Genomic DNA, 18,289 nt, shown 5'->3' on the forward strand with positions numbered 1-18,289 from the left:
CAATCACCTCGATGTCTAAACTGCTGCGAGGTGCCTGCTCATCGGTGGATTCATTCTGGGTCCTTCTAAGTCTTCAGAGCTTTTCTCGTCATTTAGCACAACATGAATATAAAATGATTGAAACGGTTGAAACCACTGAGACGTACCCTGTCTGCTGCTCCCCCAGGTTTTAACCTGGTGATGACCACCTTCAGGGGGGACGACATGATCTCCAGATCCAGTCCGTACGACTCGTCTTCTCTCCTCCACAGAGACACTGTGTCGATGGTACACACACCTGCAAGCTCACTGCTTTCTCCCTTCTTATAGTGGTGATGGGGCATCAGCCCAGCAGTAGTCTTTGTGTTTCTCCCAACATGCGAGGCCTGGGCTGGGGGCTGGGAGGTGCTCGAACCTTGGGAGGGCTCATCAGCTCTGGACTTCTGCTGCTGCTGCTGCTGCTGGGCCAGGTTTGGTGCTTCAACGCTCATCATACTTTTGACTCGCATTACTGCTTTATGCTCGAGCTTGGGGGAGCGCTTTGAATCCACCTGCCCGTCGTCTTTATTTGTGACGCTCTCCGTGCCGACGGTGAGATTAGCCGAGCCGACGCTGCCTGCTCTGTGCTCGGCGGCGCAGCGAATAGGCATGAAGGGGGACTCAGAACCAGGCAGGGCTTCCTCACACCGCGAGACGCTACCGTGAAGCGGCGACGCCACGTTGCTGCTGCCCTGATAATCCCGTCCGTCCTCACTGTCCTCGTCGACATTCAGCGATGACGTCGCAGAAACAGCGGCTAAATCAGTTTGGGATTTGTAGGATTCTCTGGCGTTGACAAAGTCCGGTTTTGCCGTTTTGTTAGAGAGCCCGGCGTTGGCAGAATCCTCTTCGTCACTGAGCTGCTCCTCCAAACACATCACCCGCCGCTGGCGGAGGAGGGGGCTCCGCACTGAGGTGGGACTGGAGACGGAGATGGGGGGGCAAACTGCGTCTGCATGTGGATGGTTGTGGCAGGGGACAGCTTTCTTGTCTTGTGATACGTTGTAAACGGAATCGCCCTCCGCTTGGGTCAGAGACGGCGTGAAAGCTGAGAAAGAGATGCAGATAATGTGGTTTAGTCAAAATCAGGTGTGGCGACAAAAATGTGAAGCTTGAAATATGAACACAGACTTTTCCAAATCTAAAGAGACACATGAAAGTATTTGTCCTGAAACATTTAAACGTTCAACTAAATAAATCTAAATAAAAATAAATTGGTATTATTGAATATAATCGAAGGCCCAATCAGATTTTCTCTCTTGGTGTTTTTTACACTTTGCCTTTCTCCTGCAGGTCGAGGAGTTGTTGTCCTCGATGCTGTTCTCCAAAGACAACACTTTGAAATATGTTATCCAAACAAAGTGGCAGAATTTCACTGCCAAGAATCTTTGCAAATGTGGGCAGCTTACATGAAACATGATCTTCATTCAAGGCACACAAGCCCACATCTTTGCAAACATTCAGGCCAAACGTCTTAAATCCGTAGAATAACACATGTGCTAGTTCAGGCACGCAACTCGAGCTATACCGGTTTAACACGGACCAGCTTCATTCTCCACAATCACCTGACAAGTCAATCCTCCAGCTTCGGTGGTTTATTTACGCTGCAAGATCTCCAGCCCGTCACTGCCTATTCTTCCCTACATCAGCACTGCACTCTTACTTTAACTCAATTACTAACTCCAGCATATCACTGCAAATAGACCACGATCACTCCTCAAAGTTCAGCAGGTGAAACAAGCTGTGAGGAGTGACGAGGTCAGAGTCTGGATGCTGAACTCAAACTTTGTTCTGCTGCTGAAAATAACATTTAAAACAACCATACAAGCTGGTTGACTGAACTTAGTTTAATGATACAAGACAACATGTAACTGGATACAATCAATTAAAAACCTCCCTCTCAACAACATGTGAGTGACACAGTACAGTTATTTCCATGTCCTCGGTGTGTGGAAACAATCAGCTCTCCTGAACTAAAGGTTTGAGCGAGGGAAGGAATTGGGGTTTAGCCTTGATCTCTTGATCACTCCTCGCAGCTTGTGTTAGACATCTGAAAAGCCCAGTTGGAAGGTGGATGTTGGGGTGGTGTTAAAGGTAGGGTTAAGATGTTATTCCTGCCCTCCAACATACTTTTGTAAAGAATAATAAATATGGATTAATGGTGTTTTTTTGAGACTCGTGGATTGACCGTTTCAGAGACAACAACAGAGCCCACATCCCGGCTGAAATCCTACACAACTTCAAACTAACCCTGTGAAGCCCATTCGTTTTATATTACAGCTTATTCTTATTGGACATAATTGTTGTCTTTCAACCATATTGACCATCAGACTGTGTCGTCCCCACCACCGTCCTCATTCACGCACAGCTGGCTCTGACCTCAGCCGCAAGGAAGTGTGGACAACAGGAAGGTGAGGAATACAAAGGACAAATCCTGCCTGCATCTTTATTTAACATTTATTGAACCTGGTTGGTCTCATTGAGATTAACAAATCTTATTTTCATGAATACACAAACACAAAAGGAGACAAAAGTACACAAACCTGCATATTATCCCACATGCTCTTTTGTGAAATGTCCCGAGATAACTCTTGTTATGAATCCCCGCTATACAAATAATGATTGATTGATGATAAAGTTTAAAAGGGATGTCCATGATAGTGAGCTGCACTGTGTAGCTTTAAGTTTATTAAGATTATCCAAAGAATTTCCTTTTTTTTCTTTTTATCTCTTTTGCTCCCACATGGACTGCTTTCCTCCAGAGCTCACTCACATGTGGTTAATCAATAGTCTCTAAATGGAAGAAAAAATGTTTCTGGTACTAAAAATGCCCTCTCTCGACCTTGACCGAGATTCTGTGTGAAGCCATGGGAAGTTTTCTGTTCACAGAAAAGGTCCAGAAAGAGTCAAAGAGTCGTACTCAAAATGCCTGTGAAATAAATCAATGTGTCGCAGGGACTGATCACAAAAATAAGACGATTGGTTTCACTCGTCATGGTTGGGGACACCTGTGATACAGAAGCTGCTGTTCGATAAAAATATTCTAAATAATTCCTGTGTGCTCAAGTTAGACGTTCTCTCAGGTTGACGTCAAATCGAGTTTCTGTGAATTTGAAAGATAAATTGAGTCCCTGCAGAGGAAACTCTTGGACAGTGTTTCATCAGATGAATGTTTACCATGTGCTTGTGATGAGCTGTCATCCACGGAGGTGCTGCAGCTCTGCTGGTGTATGGCCTCATCGCTGGTCGAGCCAATCAGCATGGACTCGGAGAGGAACGAGTGTGTGGAAACATCCTGAGGGAAGTACTGAGACAGCTCGCTCTCTGAGCTCAGCGACCCCTGCTGGAGGAAAAGAGAACAGAAGAAGCAGCAACACGTTTTTAAAGTTTGCTTTTGTTTTGTTTTACAGAGCAGCAGCAGAGTGACAGACAGTGGATGTTAACATTCATTAAAACATGCCGATGTTTAATTAAAGTAAGGTTTGCAAATGTTCCAACATGCAGAAATAAAGACATGTTTGACAGACATAAAACAGAGATTTGGATTAGATTTGTAGATTTTCCTTTTATGACATCACAAAGGGCAGTAACCCCTCCCCCAGGCGGGTGACACGCCCACAGCGAGGTCTTTTCTCTTTTGACATCTCTATCAGTGTCTCCGTGTTTACCAATGACCACAAAGGGATGTGTCCGTATGAGATAGCACGAATACGTTCAGTTTGGGTAGACTTTGATATCAGCAGGCTGAAATCTATTCTGAGAAGCTATGACCATATTTGAAGAGAAGCATGTGATATGAAATATTTCATGTATGGTCTCAGTTGACAGTAGAATGAGGAATTGTTCTTCAAATTGAGGTTTGCCATTGAAAGAGTAAAGGTGACACAATTCTGCATACCATGAATAGAACCTGTTGGACTGTATATAATGGCTCCACCATGATCATTAAATTGTCTTTCAGCCTGCACAGAGTCTCAGTGTGGTCTGTTAGATGCATTAATATTATCCAGTCTGTTCAATAGATTCAGCCTTAGGGACATTGATATATTTATATTCAACCCATCACCGTATGAAGCTTTAATTCATAACTAATAAATCAAATCTTACTCTGCTGGCCGGTTCGAGGAACCTCTTCATGGTCCAGCTAAGAGAGGGCGAGCCGTCTCCCTGACGCTCCTTCCCTGCCGGACCAGGACTCTTACAGGACACACCTGCATCAGACACCACAAACATCAATAACATTCAACTCTTACATCTCAGCCCACCTAATTAGCCTTTTTAAAACCTTTGACTGAATGAGGCTGACATTTTTGAATGGACATCTGTAATATGGCAGCGCTAACCAGTCAAATGATACAAAAGGGTAAATAAGTGATGTCAGACCTTGAGGTTGAGAGGAGAGTCTGTTTTTGTTCATTTTGTCCCTGAGTGTAGATCGAGCTATAATCTGATCCATCTCCTGCTCTGAAACCTGAGGAGACGAAACATCATTCAGGAGACGGAGGAGAACAACGAGACATCGTATCAAACGATGAATAAGGAAAACAGAGGAGTTAGGAGACCATGATGGAAAGGTACATGTATCAAAAAGGAAGGACGCTCCGAGACTCAATGCACTTCCTGACACTTTACCAAATTATTCCGCTCCTCTTAGAAAGACGCTGAATGTGTGTAAAACAGAGACATACACACGCTCGTACCTTAGGGTTGGGGTGTCTGCTGATGATGAGACTGACCGGTCCAGGTCCACACTCACTGAGGATGGCGTAGGCCTCACTGAGAGCGGCGTGACGGAGACTGACTGAGTCCACCTCCAGGATCTGATCTCCACGACTGAACAGAGAAAACATCAACACCACTTCTGTCAAAGAGCTGTGCAGGACTCAGCCGAGGACATCGGAAGGATTAAAGATGAGAACTATGTAGCTATGTAGCAGCGACCATGACCGATGCAGATCTCTCTGAGCGTGTTTTAGACTGGTTCAGCTCGGATCTTTACAACGGACAGTTTTACATCAGGCTTGGTGCCTACGTGTTAGAGACTCGTGACTTTCGCAATGGTATCCCTCAGGGAAGCAATCTTCAACCCATTGCATTTGGAGAGGACTGAAGTTTTTACCTGAGTCTGCCGTCCATCTTGGCTACAGATCCCAGAGCCAGACTGTGGATGTAGATCCCAGGAGCAGAGTTGTCCAGAGTCAGACAGCAAGCGCCGATCCCCAGACCCACATTGGGCTCTGAAATGAAAATATAGATAAAGACGATAAGAAAAGGTGCTTAAAGAAACTTTAAAACATCATCATGAATACAGGTCCTTAATGATTTAATGATGACATATATTTGTAATTTTTAAGTTGAGTTTGTTTTTTACATTTAAGAATTGTGCAAATACAACAACATACATAGAGAGTTCAAGGCCTCATTTTCAGTTTGAGGTCCAATAAGGGGTTATTTTGAAATCAGGTTTTAGGACAAGTGGAAACAAAGAAGTGCCACTGATGAGTATTTTGCACGTTAAAAACAACTTCAGGAGAGGACTTGGCAGGTGTGTGGTGTGCATTCAACAATTTAAAGGTGTTGAAATCAATGGTTGTTGTGCTTTTGTAAATAAAGCTTGTATTTGAATGTCTTACTTTTACTTAATGTTATATTTTTTATCTGAATAAAGCACTCTGAGTTGTTTCATCGATGAATGTTGCTCTATAAATAAACCTGCCTGAACACTTACATATGCCTCAGGGACAAAAACTACAACAGATCTGGACTCTCTCTCGAAGAAAGAAAACAAAATAAATAGAAAATAAATTAATACATAAATGATTATAATTTCATTCGTGTGTGCCTGTGTGCGTGTTTATATGTGTGTGCGTGTGTCACTTTCTCTCTCTCGCTGATGGGACTCAAATGTGTCACATGTCACATAGTTGTTACTAGATAAACACAAATGTCAAATAAACACGTTTCTTTTATTATTATAGTTTTACCTTTTTAAAGGGTCAACAAATTACAAACGAAGGCGCCTCTTCAAATCACCTTTCAGCTGTTCATGTCTCATCTTTGTTTCAGAGAACTTTGTTAAAGTCATATAATATATTCATAAATGACACCCGTTTCCTGACTGCTCTCCGCAGAAATGATTAAATAAAGATTTCCTGTTCGACTCTTTTGTCTCTCTCACAGCAGCTCATGCACAGAGAGCACGGGAGAAGAGACGCTGTCTGATGTGGTTCTCCAAGCTCCGCTGAGCTCACCTTTATTCAGTGTCACCTCCATGATGATGCAGTCCTTGGGACCAGGTCCGGGGCCCCTGCGGCCCTCAGTGTCTTCAAACCCTGCAGGGACCGGCGTCCCCCCGCTGGTGTTGGAGTTTGGTGAGCTGGAGCGGCTGAGGAGGGTCGGGGTGGGACACGGGGTCAGACTGGGACTACGAAGACGCGTCCGAATCGTCAGAGTCACAACTCCTTTCTTCAGCTGCTGTTAAAGAAACAAGATACAATGTCAAAGGAGGCACTAAGTCCATTTTAGATTTTACTGTCTGTCTGAGTATCAGAAAATATTAAACAAAGATTTATTCTTAAAGGAGAATAAAAAGTCTTCTCCGTTTTGAGATCTTGTTAGCGAGCTGGACGTCATTAAGACTGGAGGTAAAACAACAATCTTTAAAACATGTCAAAGACATCTTCTACTCCAGAGCTTCCTTTCTGCAGCGTTTCAGGCCTGATTGAACAGTTCTTGTCAGTGAATACGAGGCGTACCTTGAAGGTCTGGATAGCCTGTTGGTGTGTAAGTCCCTGCAGAGACTCTCCGTTCACCTCCAGAATCTCGTCTCCTTCACAAATAAGAAAACAATCAATTAAAGTCTGAATAAATCTAACTCACATGCTCTCCTAGTTCAGCCGAACAGATCCAAAGTAATGTCTTACCCTCTTTCAGTCGTCCATCAGCAGCTGCAGCTCCATGAGGGAAAATGGTTTTCACAAAAATCCCCATCTGACCCCGAGCTGAGTCCTGACCTCCAACAATGCTGAAGCCAAGACCCTGAAATAACCAAAATACAATGAAGAACATTTAGTCCTAAAAATGTTCTCCAAGCTTCCATGTCCTAACATGTCAGACCTCAGTGTTGGGAGAAGGAGAATGGTGAGAGGTAATGATATTTTCTTTATGCATGATTGAACAAAAGTTTGTGATTTCAACATAAAATGGACTGTAGTGTCATCGAACTCGCTAGGAAAAAACAGACTTTTGTTTTGACAAATGGGTCAAAGAGTGTGTTTGCTTAAATGTTTGTTTAACCATTATTTTATCAGGAAGATTCCCAAAGAGAAACAGTCCTGACCAAAACAGTTCGCATAATCGTGTTGAAACGAAAGTCCATATATAGATTAGTTTATTGATAGCTCTTATCAAGTCACTGGAGCAAAAAAAACAAAACAAGAAAAGAAAAAAAGCATGTTTTAAGGGTGAATGTTCATGCGTTAAATAAAATGTGGTCATTGTTGCTTAGAATTCGAATGTTTAATTTCATAACCTTCAGCTTTCCCCATAATCCTCCCTTATTGAATGGAACCTGCGATCATCTGGTTGAGTGACGACGACTCTGCCAGCTGAGCCACAGACGCCCCAGAGAGTGCCCATGTGTCGTTTCATTACAAAGTCACACGGCCAACTACTGGCCTGACATTTATTTCAGTTTAGTTTAGCTCTGTCCAAGGCATCAACACTGACATATGAAGGCACAACTTTAAAAAAAATACAAACCAACAATTAATCCAACTTTCAAAGGGCTGTTTTAGTGTAAAAGCTGTTGAGAGAATCCACAAGACACATTCACGCCTACAGGCAATATAAGGTCACGAATGAACCTAATGAGCAGGTCTTTAGACTGTGGGAGGAAGCCATAGCAGAGAGAGAACCCACATGCATGGAGAGGACGTGCCAACTCCACACAGTGTGCATCACGACAGCATGACAACATGAACCTTATGTTGGTAATATTATAATGATGAAGATGTTGCAGCAACACGTCACATTTGTTAAAAAAGAATTAATTATTCATGTAAGGACACACACACACACACACACACACACACACACACACACACACACACACACACACACACACACACAGCTCTTACCTTGCCCTGGCCTTTCATCAGCACGATGCTAGAGATAATGGATGGCTGTGCCAGTCGCCATGGAGACTCCACTTGAACGGTGCTCAGAGAGCGAGCTGATTTCTTAATGATCTGATACTCCTGAAAGAGAGAGGATCAGACAAATTGAAAAACACTCATCTGAGATTTAAATACAGTACTTTTCTGTTTTGGGACCATCCAGTCTTTCTTTTCTGAGGTCAACTTTATTCTGATGACTTTGTCATGTCGGCTTTTAAAGGTTGACGAGCTGATGAAGAAGATGGTGAGCTTTAAAGCAGCAATATGTAGAATTTTAGTTTGGTGCATTTTGGCCCCGACACAAGGTCTCTGCGTGCAATTGCAGTGTTCACATAATGCTGTTAACTCCTCCCCTCGACACTGTGAGACGTCAAAGAACAACGTTGACTGGGTTCAGTAATATCTCAAGACTTTGAGTATGAGACTCTGCCGGTGCCAACAGCCGGATTTTTTATTCCAACGTTTTGTGGAACTTGTGTATTCAACTGTTACCATGACGTCTGTGGTGTAGCTGCACTCAGCTGGACCCACTTCTACACAAAGTGCTGAAGCAGGACTGTTCTCCCGGTTGAAAGTTATTCAGCTGTTAGCTGGACTTTGAAGCTACTGTTTTCAGGTGGACATGTTGGATACTGTTGCTTCAATACAAAAAGAAATAAATCTGTCTGAGGCTGCTGCCCAAAAACTCCCTGCATGCAGCCTTTCATTCTTCATCCGAGAGTCTCGAAAACCAGTCTGGGAGGCAGAATCTCTACTGCTGAACCAGTTTGTGTTCAGGGTCACCTGAACCTTTAAGTACAGACCTTAAACCCTCCTTCGGATATTCTGTTTTAACACCACTTCTGTCTGCTTCAGCCCTTGTTCTACCCGGGCACATCTCATCTGCCTGACAACCTGCTGCAATATAGTCATCTCCATCTTTGTACCAAAAGTCTCCATAAATATCTAATGACAAAGTGTTTCCTTATTTTCTAAAAAATCCTGTCTATTATCTCGTCATAATCTGCTCAGTCAGTTGTTTCACGTACTATTGGTCAGAATGATCTCTGGGTCTGTTAACGTAAAGACGTCTGCAGGTGTGAACAGGATGTGATTTGAAATGGTTTTTCTTTTCTTCATTTATCTCTCATTAACTCAGATCTCCTTCAACATGTTGTCATGACAGTCAGCTCAGTGACAGAGCCGGCTTTGTTTGTAGTGATACTTGAAACTCTTCATCCACACCATCATCTGCCTTTTTGATCTCTTTAAACGACTCACACGTGTGTGCGTGTGTGTGTGTGTGTTATTGATTAACATTTAACATGCTTGCAGCACATGGCGTGCACATAACAGCATGTTTCAGATTATTAAAGGTTTGTTTTTTACTTTTCACTGTTTGAGGTCAGATCTTCTTAAACAGCTGTTCTCACTCATCCTGTTGAAATTGTGCATTTAAAGAAAACAGTGCTATACTGTTTACTAAATAGTTTATGGAAGTCAAGTTTTAATTAAAAAAAAAGAAAAAAGAAAAAGAAAAAAAAGAAGTAAGGGTGGAGCTGGGCAGCTAGTCTCTACGCGGCTAGGTGGACATGTAGCGGGGTCACACAGGGACGGCGCTTTAAGCGCAGCGACATGCTGAGAATTATATTTGCGCTCAGAATACTTTGCACTAAAAATGCTGAGCTGCTTCGTAGAGAAAACCTGTGCTCACTAACTAGTTTGGAGTGATTAGGACAAAACTGTTACTCGAGCTGCTATTGCCAGTGTCCTGCATTGTTGTGTTAGCAGGCTAATGTTAGCACACTTTTGTTAACTCATAGCTTCATATTACATTGACACAGAATGGCAGTGAGCTAAAGACACTGACATGAAATCCAAATAAGAAGAGAGTACAAAGTTATTCTTCTCTGCTTTAGTCCATTCGTTCGCTGTATTTATCTGTACTTGTGTAAATATAATGTACTTGTCTGATTGGTCACACTGTTTTGTATTTGTGTTACGACCACCTTTGGGGCTATCAAACTCTCTTCACTGACCTGTCTCACTCCTCCTGTGTCCAGTTGTTGAGGTAGTGAGTGTTTCCGTCGACCTGCCGGAGGCTTTTCTACCACTTCACAGCCGCTCACGCCGTTCTCCACAAGCAGCTCGTCGTCCTCGCCCACCGACTCCAGACGACTGCTACCCCCTGAAACACCCAGAAATACAAAGTCCTTTTAGTCCTCAGCACAGAAGGAGACGTTTCAGAGTTTCATTATCTGTTTCAATGACTTCAACACACACTGTACATGGAAACGTTTACAGGTTAATGCCTGTTACACTGGGAACCAAAGTCAAACAATAACAATTACACAGTAAGGGAGAGGTCAAACTGCGTGACAGAAACAGATGATTTTAATATTTTAGTGTGAATGAGGAACAAACCCGAGGGTCTGCTGCTGAGTTTAGTGGGTGTGGAGCTGCAGGGTCCTTTGGGTGCCTCCGTCGGACTCTGTTCTTCTGGTTTCTCCTGGTTAGTCGCCTGTAAAGACAAAAACCTCACAGATTAAGATCTTCATTAACAAACAGACCGTCTTAATGTCTGAAATGTACATATCAATTAGCACTGACGCATTGTAAAGACTCATAATGATTAAAGAGTAAACAACAAGCCTCAGGATGTGTTTGACATGAGCTCCACTTTAAGCATGAATTGTATTCTACATATTCACACTGAATAAACTATACAAACCTGTGTGTACGGGCCTGATGGAAACTGGAGGAGTTTAGATTTTGTTCTTTTATGTTGACACTTATTTTGCTTATATTTTGTCATTTTCAATGAATAAACAACAATAACATCAGAATAATACCAGACATGGTAGAGCAATGAAATTCAACTGAGATACATTCTGTTTATATGTGTTATTATATTACAAGCCTTTATGTTCAGGATGATGTAATAACACCTTTACCAAAGCCTTCTGCACTTAATGCAGTCTGCAGGTTTTTGACAGGATCAGGAGGAGAGCATGATCTCCCACTCAGCACAAGAAGGCCTCCATGACATCAGGTGCAAGCAACATCAGCAACAGGGTTAACAGAAGGGCCCAAGTGAAGAGTGGGCATCATTTAGAATAACTGATGCCATCTTTAAGTGACACTGTGTCAGAATGAGAAACTGCTGGACATGGTTCATTCGTGATTCGTGACAGATGGAGATCTGTGGAGCCTTTAGTCAGGTCAGGGCTCCTCATCAGGGAAACTCTGTTTAAAGGTCCATAATAACAAATAGCCTTGAAGCTTAATACTGTAGCCTTAAACTGTCCATGAAATACACGTCTTGCTTATAACTACATTGACTGATTAAACCTGAAACTCTGTAGCACCGAGTGCCAAACAAAACATTTTGTCCCTATTTGGTAACCCGAGACTCACGCTTCCTGACGCCTCCATGTGGAGGTGATCCGGGTGTGTTTGAACACACTGGAGGCATCAAACATCCAGGAGGAGCTGACAAATATTCACACTGACAACACAACCTCTGACACTGCTGCTGTGGACAATAAACCGCTTTGTAACCAGGAGCAGAGTGAATGAAGTGCTTACCAGGCAGGGTTTGTGCAGGCTGGGGCTGCAGTCCTGAGGTGAGAGAGGAGGGGCCGTCAGCGTGAGGGAGGACAGGTAACTACATGTGCTGACCAGGTCAGGTAGACTGGTGGAGGGGAAACGCTCGAAACCGACGTCTGACTCCTCCTGCAGGGAGAAAGAGGAGAGAGTGTGTGTGATGTCTGGTTAGTGTCATTTTGTGTATTCGGAGAAAATTAAAAAAATAAAATAAAATGTGATGGGAACTAAACTGATGTGCTATTGATTGTTTTCAGTGAGTGACCACTGTCCAGGGTGCTGATACTGAAGCTCTTCTCGGTGGGAAAGGAATCAGCCCTGACAGGAACTGATTCTAAACTCATCAGTTTGTAACATTTCAAGTCTACGTCTCCTTTTGTAGAAGGAAAGCCGTTAAAAAAGAAGTGACAAAAATGGCTCCTTACCAAAAGAGAGAAAAAAAATGTGTGTGTGTGTGTGTGTGTGTGTGTGGTGTGGTGTGGTGTGGTGTGGTGTGTGTGTGTGCGAGCATTCACCCTAGTGGCCACCACCAGCTGGACCAGTCCGCTGGTGGAGCGGAGGATGCAGACGGCCTCCTGATGAGTGAGACCCACCAGAGACTGACCGTTAATCATCAGCAGCTCGTCACCGGCGTGCAGACGACCGTCCCTGAAATACAAACACGCATACACACGATGTAAACATGCTGAACAGTTCTCCATCAATGAAGAAGTCCAAGAAGTCAGTGATCAGGCCTCACTTTAGAGTTGATGTTTTTACATGTTTAATCTGCATCTGGACTTTATTACTGTTAACATAAAAAGAGTGACAAATCCAAAAGAAATCTTGTGACTGTTCTCAAAATACACCGAAAACAGCAAGAACTGATATCATAACATTTCATCAAATGTAAATATAGTGTCAACACAAGAAAATCAAAATGAACTCCTACGAACAGTTCAATAAAAGCTTCTTGGTATAGAAAACTGGAGCCATCCATAACTGTTTTGTCTATTTTTAATAAAGTAAATAAAAATGTCAATATTCTTCAAGAAAACTATGAGAACACTTTCAGACTTTTTGTAAAGCACAGAACTGTTTTACAGCCAGGCCTCACTGAGTAATTCATTCATTCTGAGATTAAGGAATTTCAGTATAAATGGCAGGTGAAAGGATTTTTTTCATTTTCCATTTGGAGACTAAAGATTGATTTTAAAATCCTTCCTCCTGTCCTGTTTGTCTCCTGATACCTGACCTTTATACTCCTCAGTAGGAAAAATCATGTTGCTCTGGTTCAATACAGCACGCGAGGTCGTGTTACTTTAAGGTGCTGATGGCAGTAAGATAATAATAATAATTGAGCTAAGACGACACATTGAAAATGAGATTAAAGCTTCACAGGCACAAACATGAGAACAAGCTGCACCTGTGAATGGCCCCTCCCTCCTCCACTCGAGCGATGATGATGCCATGAGGTGAGCGCTTGGAGCCCCGCCCCCCAGTGATCTGGATGCCCAGCCCCTCCTGACCCTTCACCAGATGCATCTTCCAGATGTGGCTGCCCTCTCTGGACTGCAACAGAAAACAAATACGACCCGAAGGACATGTTTAAAATGCAAAATAAATGAGAAATCAGGAGTTAGTTTTCGGCTCTTTTGCTCTTTAATCGTTGCGGTTGCTGCTCAGTGAAAGAGGTGGAACAATGTGTTCAGTATCTTTTTGTGCTTGTCATCGCGGAAAACTCTGGTATGACGAAGGTCCGGTGTAGGGAGACATTACAAACACATTTCATGAAATCCAATAAAAGGGTAAGTTGCAAAAATGTACATAAAGTAGTCTTTTAATCTTGACGCATAACTGTAAGAAATCAATCAGAACAGATCCCTCTCCAATCATAAGATTTATTTAAAGCTGAATAAAGACAAAAGTGTTCGCAACAGGAACATCAATAAACATGTCTGCATTCCTCTATCAATAATTATTTGTCAGTCTCTGTAACCACAGCTGCTAACAGAGATAACAGGTTGGAGTTTATTGGTTGGGTGAACAGATTTGCATTTTATGTCTTCTGCAGGTAAGGGAGTGTTTAAAAAGACACGCCTCATAAGTTCATCACAAATGAATAAAAAGGAACCACGGTAGCTTTGATCAAACACAAAGTCAATCTCCCGGCTGTGGCCTTGGATTAGAAGAAGGCTTGGGGCTGTTACGTAAGCTTTGTGAGTATAAAGTCTTAAACTGTGAAATCATTTATTCAGCTCTGTCTGAACTGTGCTGAAACAAAGACGCTTTTATTTATTCAGTTCAGTCTAAGCTGTAATGAAACAATCAGCACCTAATTGTAATTGTTCTGTGTTGGGTAATAAATCCTTCAGGAGGCGCAGAGAGCAGCTGAGGCTTAAAACTCACTCTCTGGTATTTGGAGTTACTTTACGATTGGGAAAGTCTTTCGTCATCATTTATTAACGATTTGGTTTTTCAAACATTTATTTGAAAACAAACAGTTGGAAGTAAAACATATGGTCTTCTATTAAATGTGTGATGTGGAAGTTTAAGATCTGAGACTTATTTAAAAAAAAGTTTAAATAAGTCTCAGATCTCCCCAAACCATGTCTGTGAAGTTTGTTGTTCTAAATCCACTCTGATCCAGTTTTTGATCATGCCTATAAAACCCCTCTATTTCAGCCCTGCTCAGAACAGGCTGTTTTTGTGCATGTAGCTTTAAATGTGTAAATGAGCTGTGTCTGACCACGCCCCTCTCATGAAGGGCTTGGGTGGCTCTGACTTTTTCTCTCCATGCTCAATTGTTTACAGTGAAGAGGCAGAACAAACACCTAGCTGTGGGAGGGTCACACACCTGGGGGAGGGGTTACTGCCCTTTGTGATGTCATGAAGGGAGAATCGCCAAAGTTTGAGCACAGTTTCTGAAAAGTGGAGCAGGCAAAAGATGGAGAGGATGAATTATCTCATAAGGGGGAGAAAGGGAATTGTGAAGGGTATTTTGCACAATATGTTACCTTAAAGGGCTGTTTTGTTCGTAATTACAAAATAATTATAGATTAAAAAAAGTTGGGGTCAATTTAATAATTTTGTATTTGAAAGTAAATGATATTTAAAGGACATAGGAAGATAACATCAGATACTTTTTTACTGTTGTAACATCTATTGTTGTAGTGACACTTTTTAAATGTAACGTATTCTTCTCGTAATGTTGTCTAAGCTGTTGTGCTCTGTGCATATCTGTAATCTGTTGTTGTTGTTTTGCACCCCAGGAGGAACAGAGGAGCAAACCAGGAAGTGAGGTCAGAGTGCGGTCACACTCGCCATCCGTTCCGTACTCAAGCACGATTGCTGTGTGGTATCACAGGGACTGAATTACATCCAACATCCAAGAGCATATACAATCAGTTAATTTAGTAGGCCTATATAATGCTTTTTCCCTCCTTTATTTTTTCAAATAACTTTTATTCATGTTTTTTTAAACCTGATTAAAGCCCTTTATATTTCCCTGCTGTATGCAAAGTGCCTCGTAAACAAAGCGGTCTTGACCCTTCCAAACATTAACAGCATGATTCCCTGAATAAATCTCCATTTGTTAAGCTGTTGTTGTCACACATCACTGTGATTGGCTGAGCCGTCTCAGAGCTTTGAGTGCAGTGAGGTGATTGGCTAGAAGTACATTTATGAACCCTTACACCCTCGGATTTTACTTTTTACAGCCGCACACACATTAACTAAAACTGTTTGATCAGCCATTTCGAAGCCTTGTGGACCTGTGGAAGGATTTATATGGAGAGGTTATCTCCATGTGGGACACACACACACACACACACACACACACACACACACACACACACACACACACACGCACACTGTTGTGCAGACGAGCTTCTTCTTCTACAATCTGTGTGTCGAGCTGGTTCACCAGCTGTTCGTCTCAATCCTCTGACCCACATGTTAAACCTCAGCACAGCATCGCTCTGGATCCTCTCACCAGTTGTTACAGAGCAATGATCCTGTTTGTCTCTCAGACATCTGCATGCATCTCTCATCCTCTGCTCTGATTGGACGGCTGGATTACAGGGCCAAAAAGCTTCAACACTGCTGTGTAGATACAAACAGAAGTTTTTTTACTACACTGTAAAAGACCGATTTAAAACTCTTGAAGAACAGCTCATGCTGCAGTTTCTGCAATTATTATCCAATAGTTTGTCTTTTTCAGGGTGTAGAGTTTTAAATAATATGCTTTTATACAAGAAACTGATAAAAATGTACTTAAGTTTTGGATTGAGCTGAGATATAATGGCAGATATTCTCATTGAAGAACATTTCCAAAGAAGGGCCAGACATGGGTTGGTCATTACATAGGTATGCTGCAGATGTAAAGCCAGCCGGTAAAGCTGGTAAACATTCGACAGCGTTGATATTAGCATGGATGTAAACTCTGCTTGTTGCTTGTTCATCCTCTCTTTTTATCTTCTTAGCTTCATCTGTCTCCTTCCTCTTCCATCCCCCCCCCCCCCCCCCAATATCAAGACGGGCTAACTGGTTAATGCAGTAATCTTAAAGAGCAGCTTGTCTTCCAAATGCATTGTTTTAAAGAACTGAACGCACAGGAAATGATACTGATGATTCTACGACACAGCAGACATTGTAAACCTGTAAGTGCACTCAGGATGCATGTTAACACCAAGTGTAAACAGGGCCATAATCCCCTCCCTCCCCTCGGCACTCTTCCCCACGCTGCTGCCTCCTCTTCATCACACTGCAGCTCTGTCCTTCAAAGGGAACGATGAACAAACTCTTTTCTGATGCTAATCCCCTCCAAGAGTCAAACCAGGCTGATGACGCTTTGATGCTTCGTCATATTCTTTGTGAGTCAGCGTCATTCATTTACATAGAAGGTGGAAGAGAAGCTTGAAACAAAGGAGTGATAGAAAGAACCGAATGTTGTGCTTTTCAACAACATATTACCAATATCTTCAGAGCTGCGCTGATTAATTTGACTGAACAACCCAAACATTTAACTTTTTAACAACCTGACAAATACGACTTCTGCTAATTCCATAAATATTTTCCTGCTGGCTGACATGCTTGACCCAAATAGTTTTCTCTGTTTACATAGTTTAGAACTTTTATTGACATATTGTTTCAGAAGATGTAAATTGTTGTTTTGCTGCTCAGTCCGCAACAAGAATACAAGAGCATGATTATATTAGAGTTCTGTTTCGAATAACCAAAGCACTAATGTGTGACTTTTAGTCAGATGTCCACATGAAAACATTGAAATAACTTCTTTCAGATCTGGGTCAGAGACTTGTGTTCCTCTCTGAAGGCCTTTCATTACTTTGGTGGGCTGACATTTCAAGCAGCATCATCCTCAAACCAAATGATAACTTGTCCAGAAAGTGTCTTTATGACTGCTGAAGTATTGGAGTCTCTCGGAGCAGATTTTCAGACCAAAACAAACCTCAGCTCCCTCCTTCCCTTGTGTCTCCACACTCCCTCCTGTTTCACCAACAAGTGAATGTGAGAAGTTACTAATGACAAACAGAATACTACATGCCTGTGTATGAATAAAACTGCCGGTTTGAATGATGACAAGGAATAATAATAATATATAATATGATATATAATAATAATGTAATATAAGTTACGTTTGAGATTTAGTGTAATAAAATGTGTGAGGGCAATAACATGTCCATCCTTACATGCACTGTGTGCATGATAGTGTTCATACAGTTTATAGACTTACCTCTTGAAGTTACTGGCTTTTTAAACTATTTTTTTGATGCATATATTTTTTTACATTCTATATTTTTTTTAATCTAATTTAATTTGATGTGATTTTCTTCTGCTTTGCTGCTGTAGCACTGTAAATGTCTCAGTTTGTGAGATGAATAAAAGGATTATCTTATCTTTAACTCTGGGTCGACAACTTCCCCGACCTTCAAAATGTACGTACGCCAGGGTTTGCTCATCGGTGTACACATGTTAGTATGGAGTTAGTCTCTAAAGATCGAAAACTTAGTGTGAGAAATGGCATACGCTCATTTCAGGCCCCGTTTTGTTCATACTCAACGGTTGTAAATGAGACCCATGGCAGGTATCTTACTGAACAGTATTTTAAGACATTTTTGTGGATCTGTGAAAATGATGGTTGTTATCAAAACAATCAAACCGAGACTAAACAACAGATACACACATTCACACTTTGGGCAATTTCAAGTGACCTACTAACTTAAGGAGCACGCTGATGGACTGTAGGAGAAGTGGACCCTGAGAGAACCCATACGCAGCGAGAGGACACGCAGACTCCACACAGCCTGTCACACCAACAACAACAACAACAATACCCACTGCACCATCGTGCAGCCTGGAAGATTTTACAATCAATTTTCAAGAGACAATGTGCATCTAAAAGTAGATTTGTTTGTTGTCTGTATTTCTTTTTCAAGTCAAATAAATTATTCAGTTTGAAAAGTTTTACTCTTGTGACGACACTCCCTTATGATGACCCTGGAAAGAGC

General features: G+C 42.1%; 1 protein-coding gene across 3 annotated transcripts in view; it reads right to left on the minus strand.

Moving 5' to 3' along the window:
• Window positions 1–18,289, minus strand: part of pdzd2 (PDZ domain containing 2) — a 55,411-nt gene that overhangs the window by 8,454 nt on the left and 28,668 nt on the right. For 2 of the 3 annotated variants that reach the window (XM_079346040.1, XM_079346041.1), the window contains 15 exons: window positions 13,186–13,331; window positions 12,296–12,428; window positions 11,763–11,909; window positions 10,599–10,695; window positions 10,214–10,362; window positions 8,157–8,276; window positions 6,942–7,056; window positions 6,774–6,847; window positions 6,270–6,492; window positions 5,138–5,255; window positions 4,719–4,851; window positions 4,402–4,489; window positions 4,126–4,229; window positions 3,196–3,361; window positions 147–1,066 (listed from right to left, as the gene is read on the minus strand). In XM_079346040.1, the coding sequence (XP_079202166.1) occupies window positions 147–1,066; window positions 3,196–3,361; window positions 4,126–4,229; window positions 4,402–4,489; window positions 4,719–4,851; window positions 5,138–5,255; window positions 6,270–6,492; window positions 6,774–6,847; window positions 6,942–7,056; window positions 8,157–8,276; window positions 10,214–10,362; window positions 10,599–10,695; window positions 11,763–11,909; window positions 12,296–12,428; window positions 13,186–13,331 (2,733 nt within the window). Of the gene's footprint in view, window positions 1–146; window positions 1,067–3,195; window positions 3,362–4,125; window positions 4,230–4,401; window positions 4,490–4,718; window positions 4,852–5,137; window positions 5,256–6,269; window positions 6,493–6,773; window positions 6,848–6,941; window positions 7,057–8,156; window positions 8,277–10,213; window positions 10,363–10,598; window positions 10,696–11,762; window positions 11,910–12,295; window positions 12,429–13,185; window positions 13,332–15,753; window positions 16,098–18,289 lie in introns of those variants that run through there. The other variant, XM_079346042.1, reaches the window with a different exon arrangement.

This window comes from Symphodus melops (assembly GCF_947650265.1).
Source record: "Symphodus melops genome assembly, chromosome: 1".
Taxonomy (NCBI): Eukaryota; Metazoa; Chordata; class Actinopteri; order Labriformes; family Labridae; genus Symphodus; species Symphodus melops.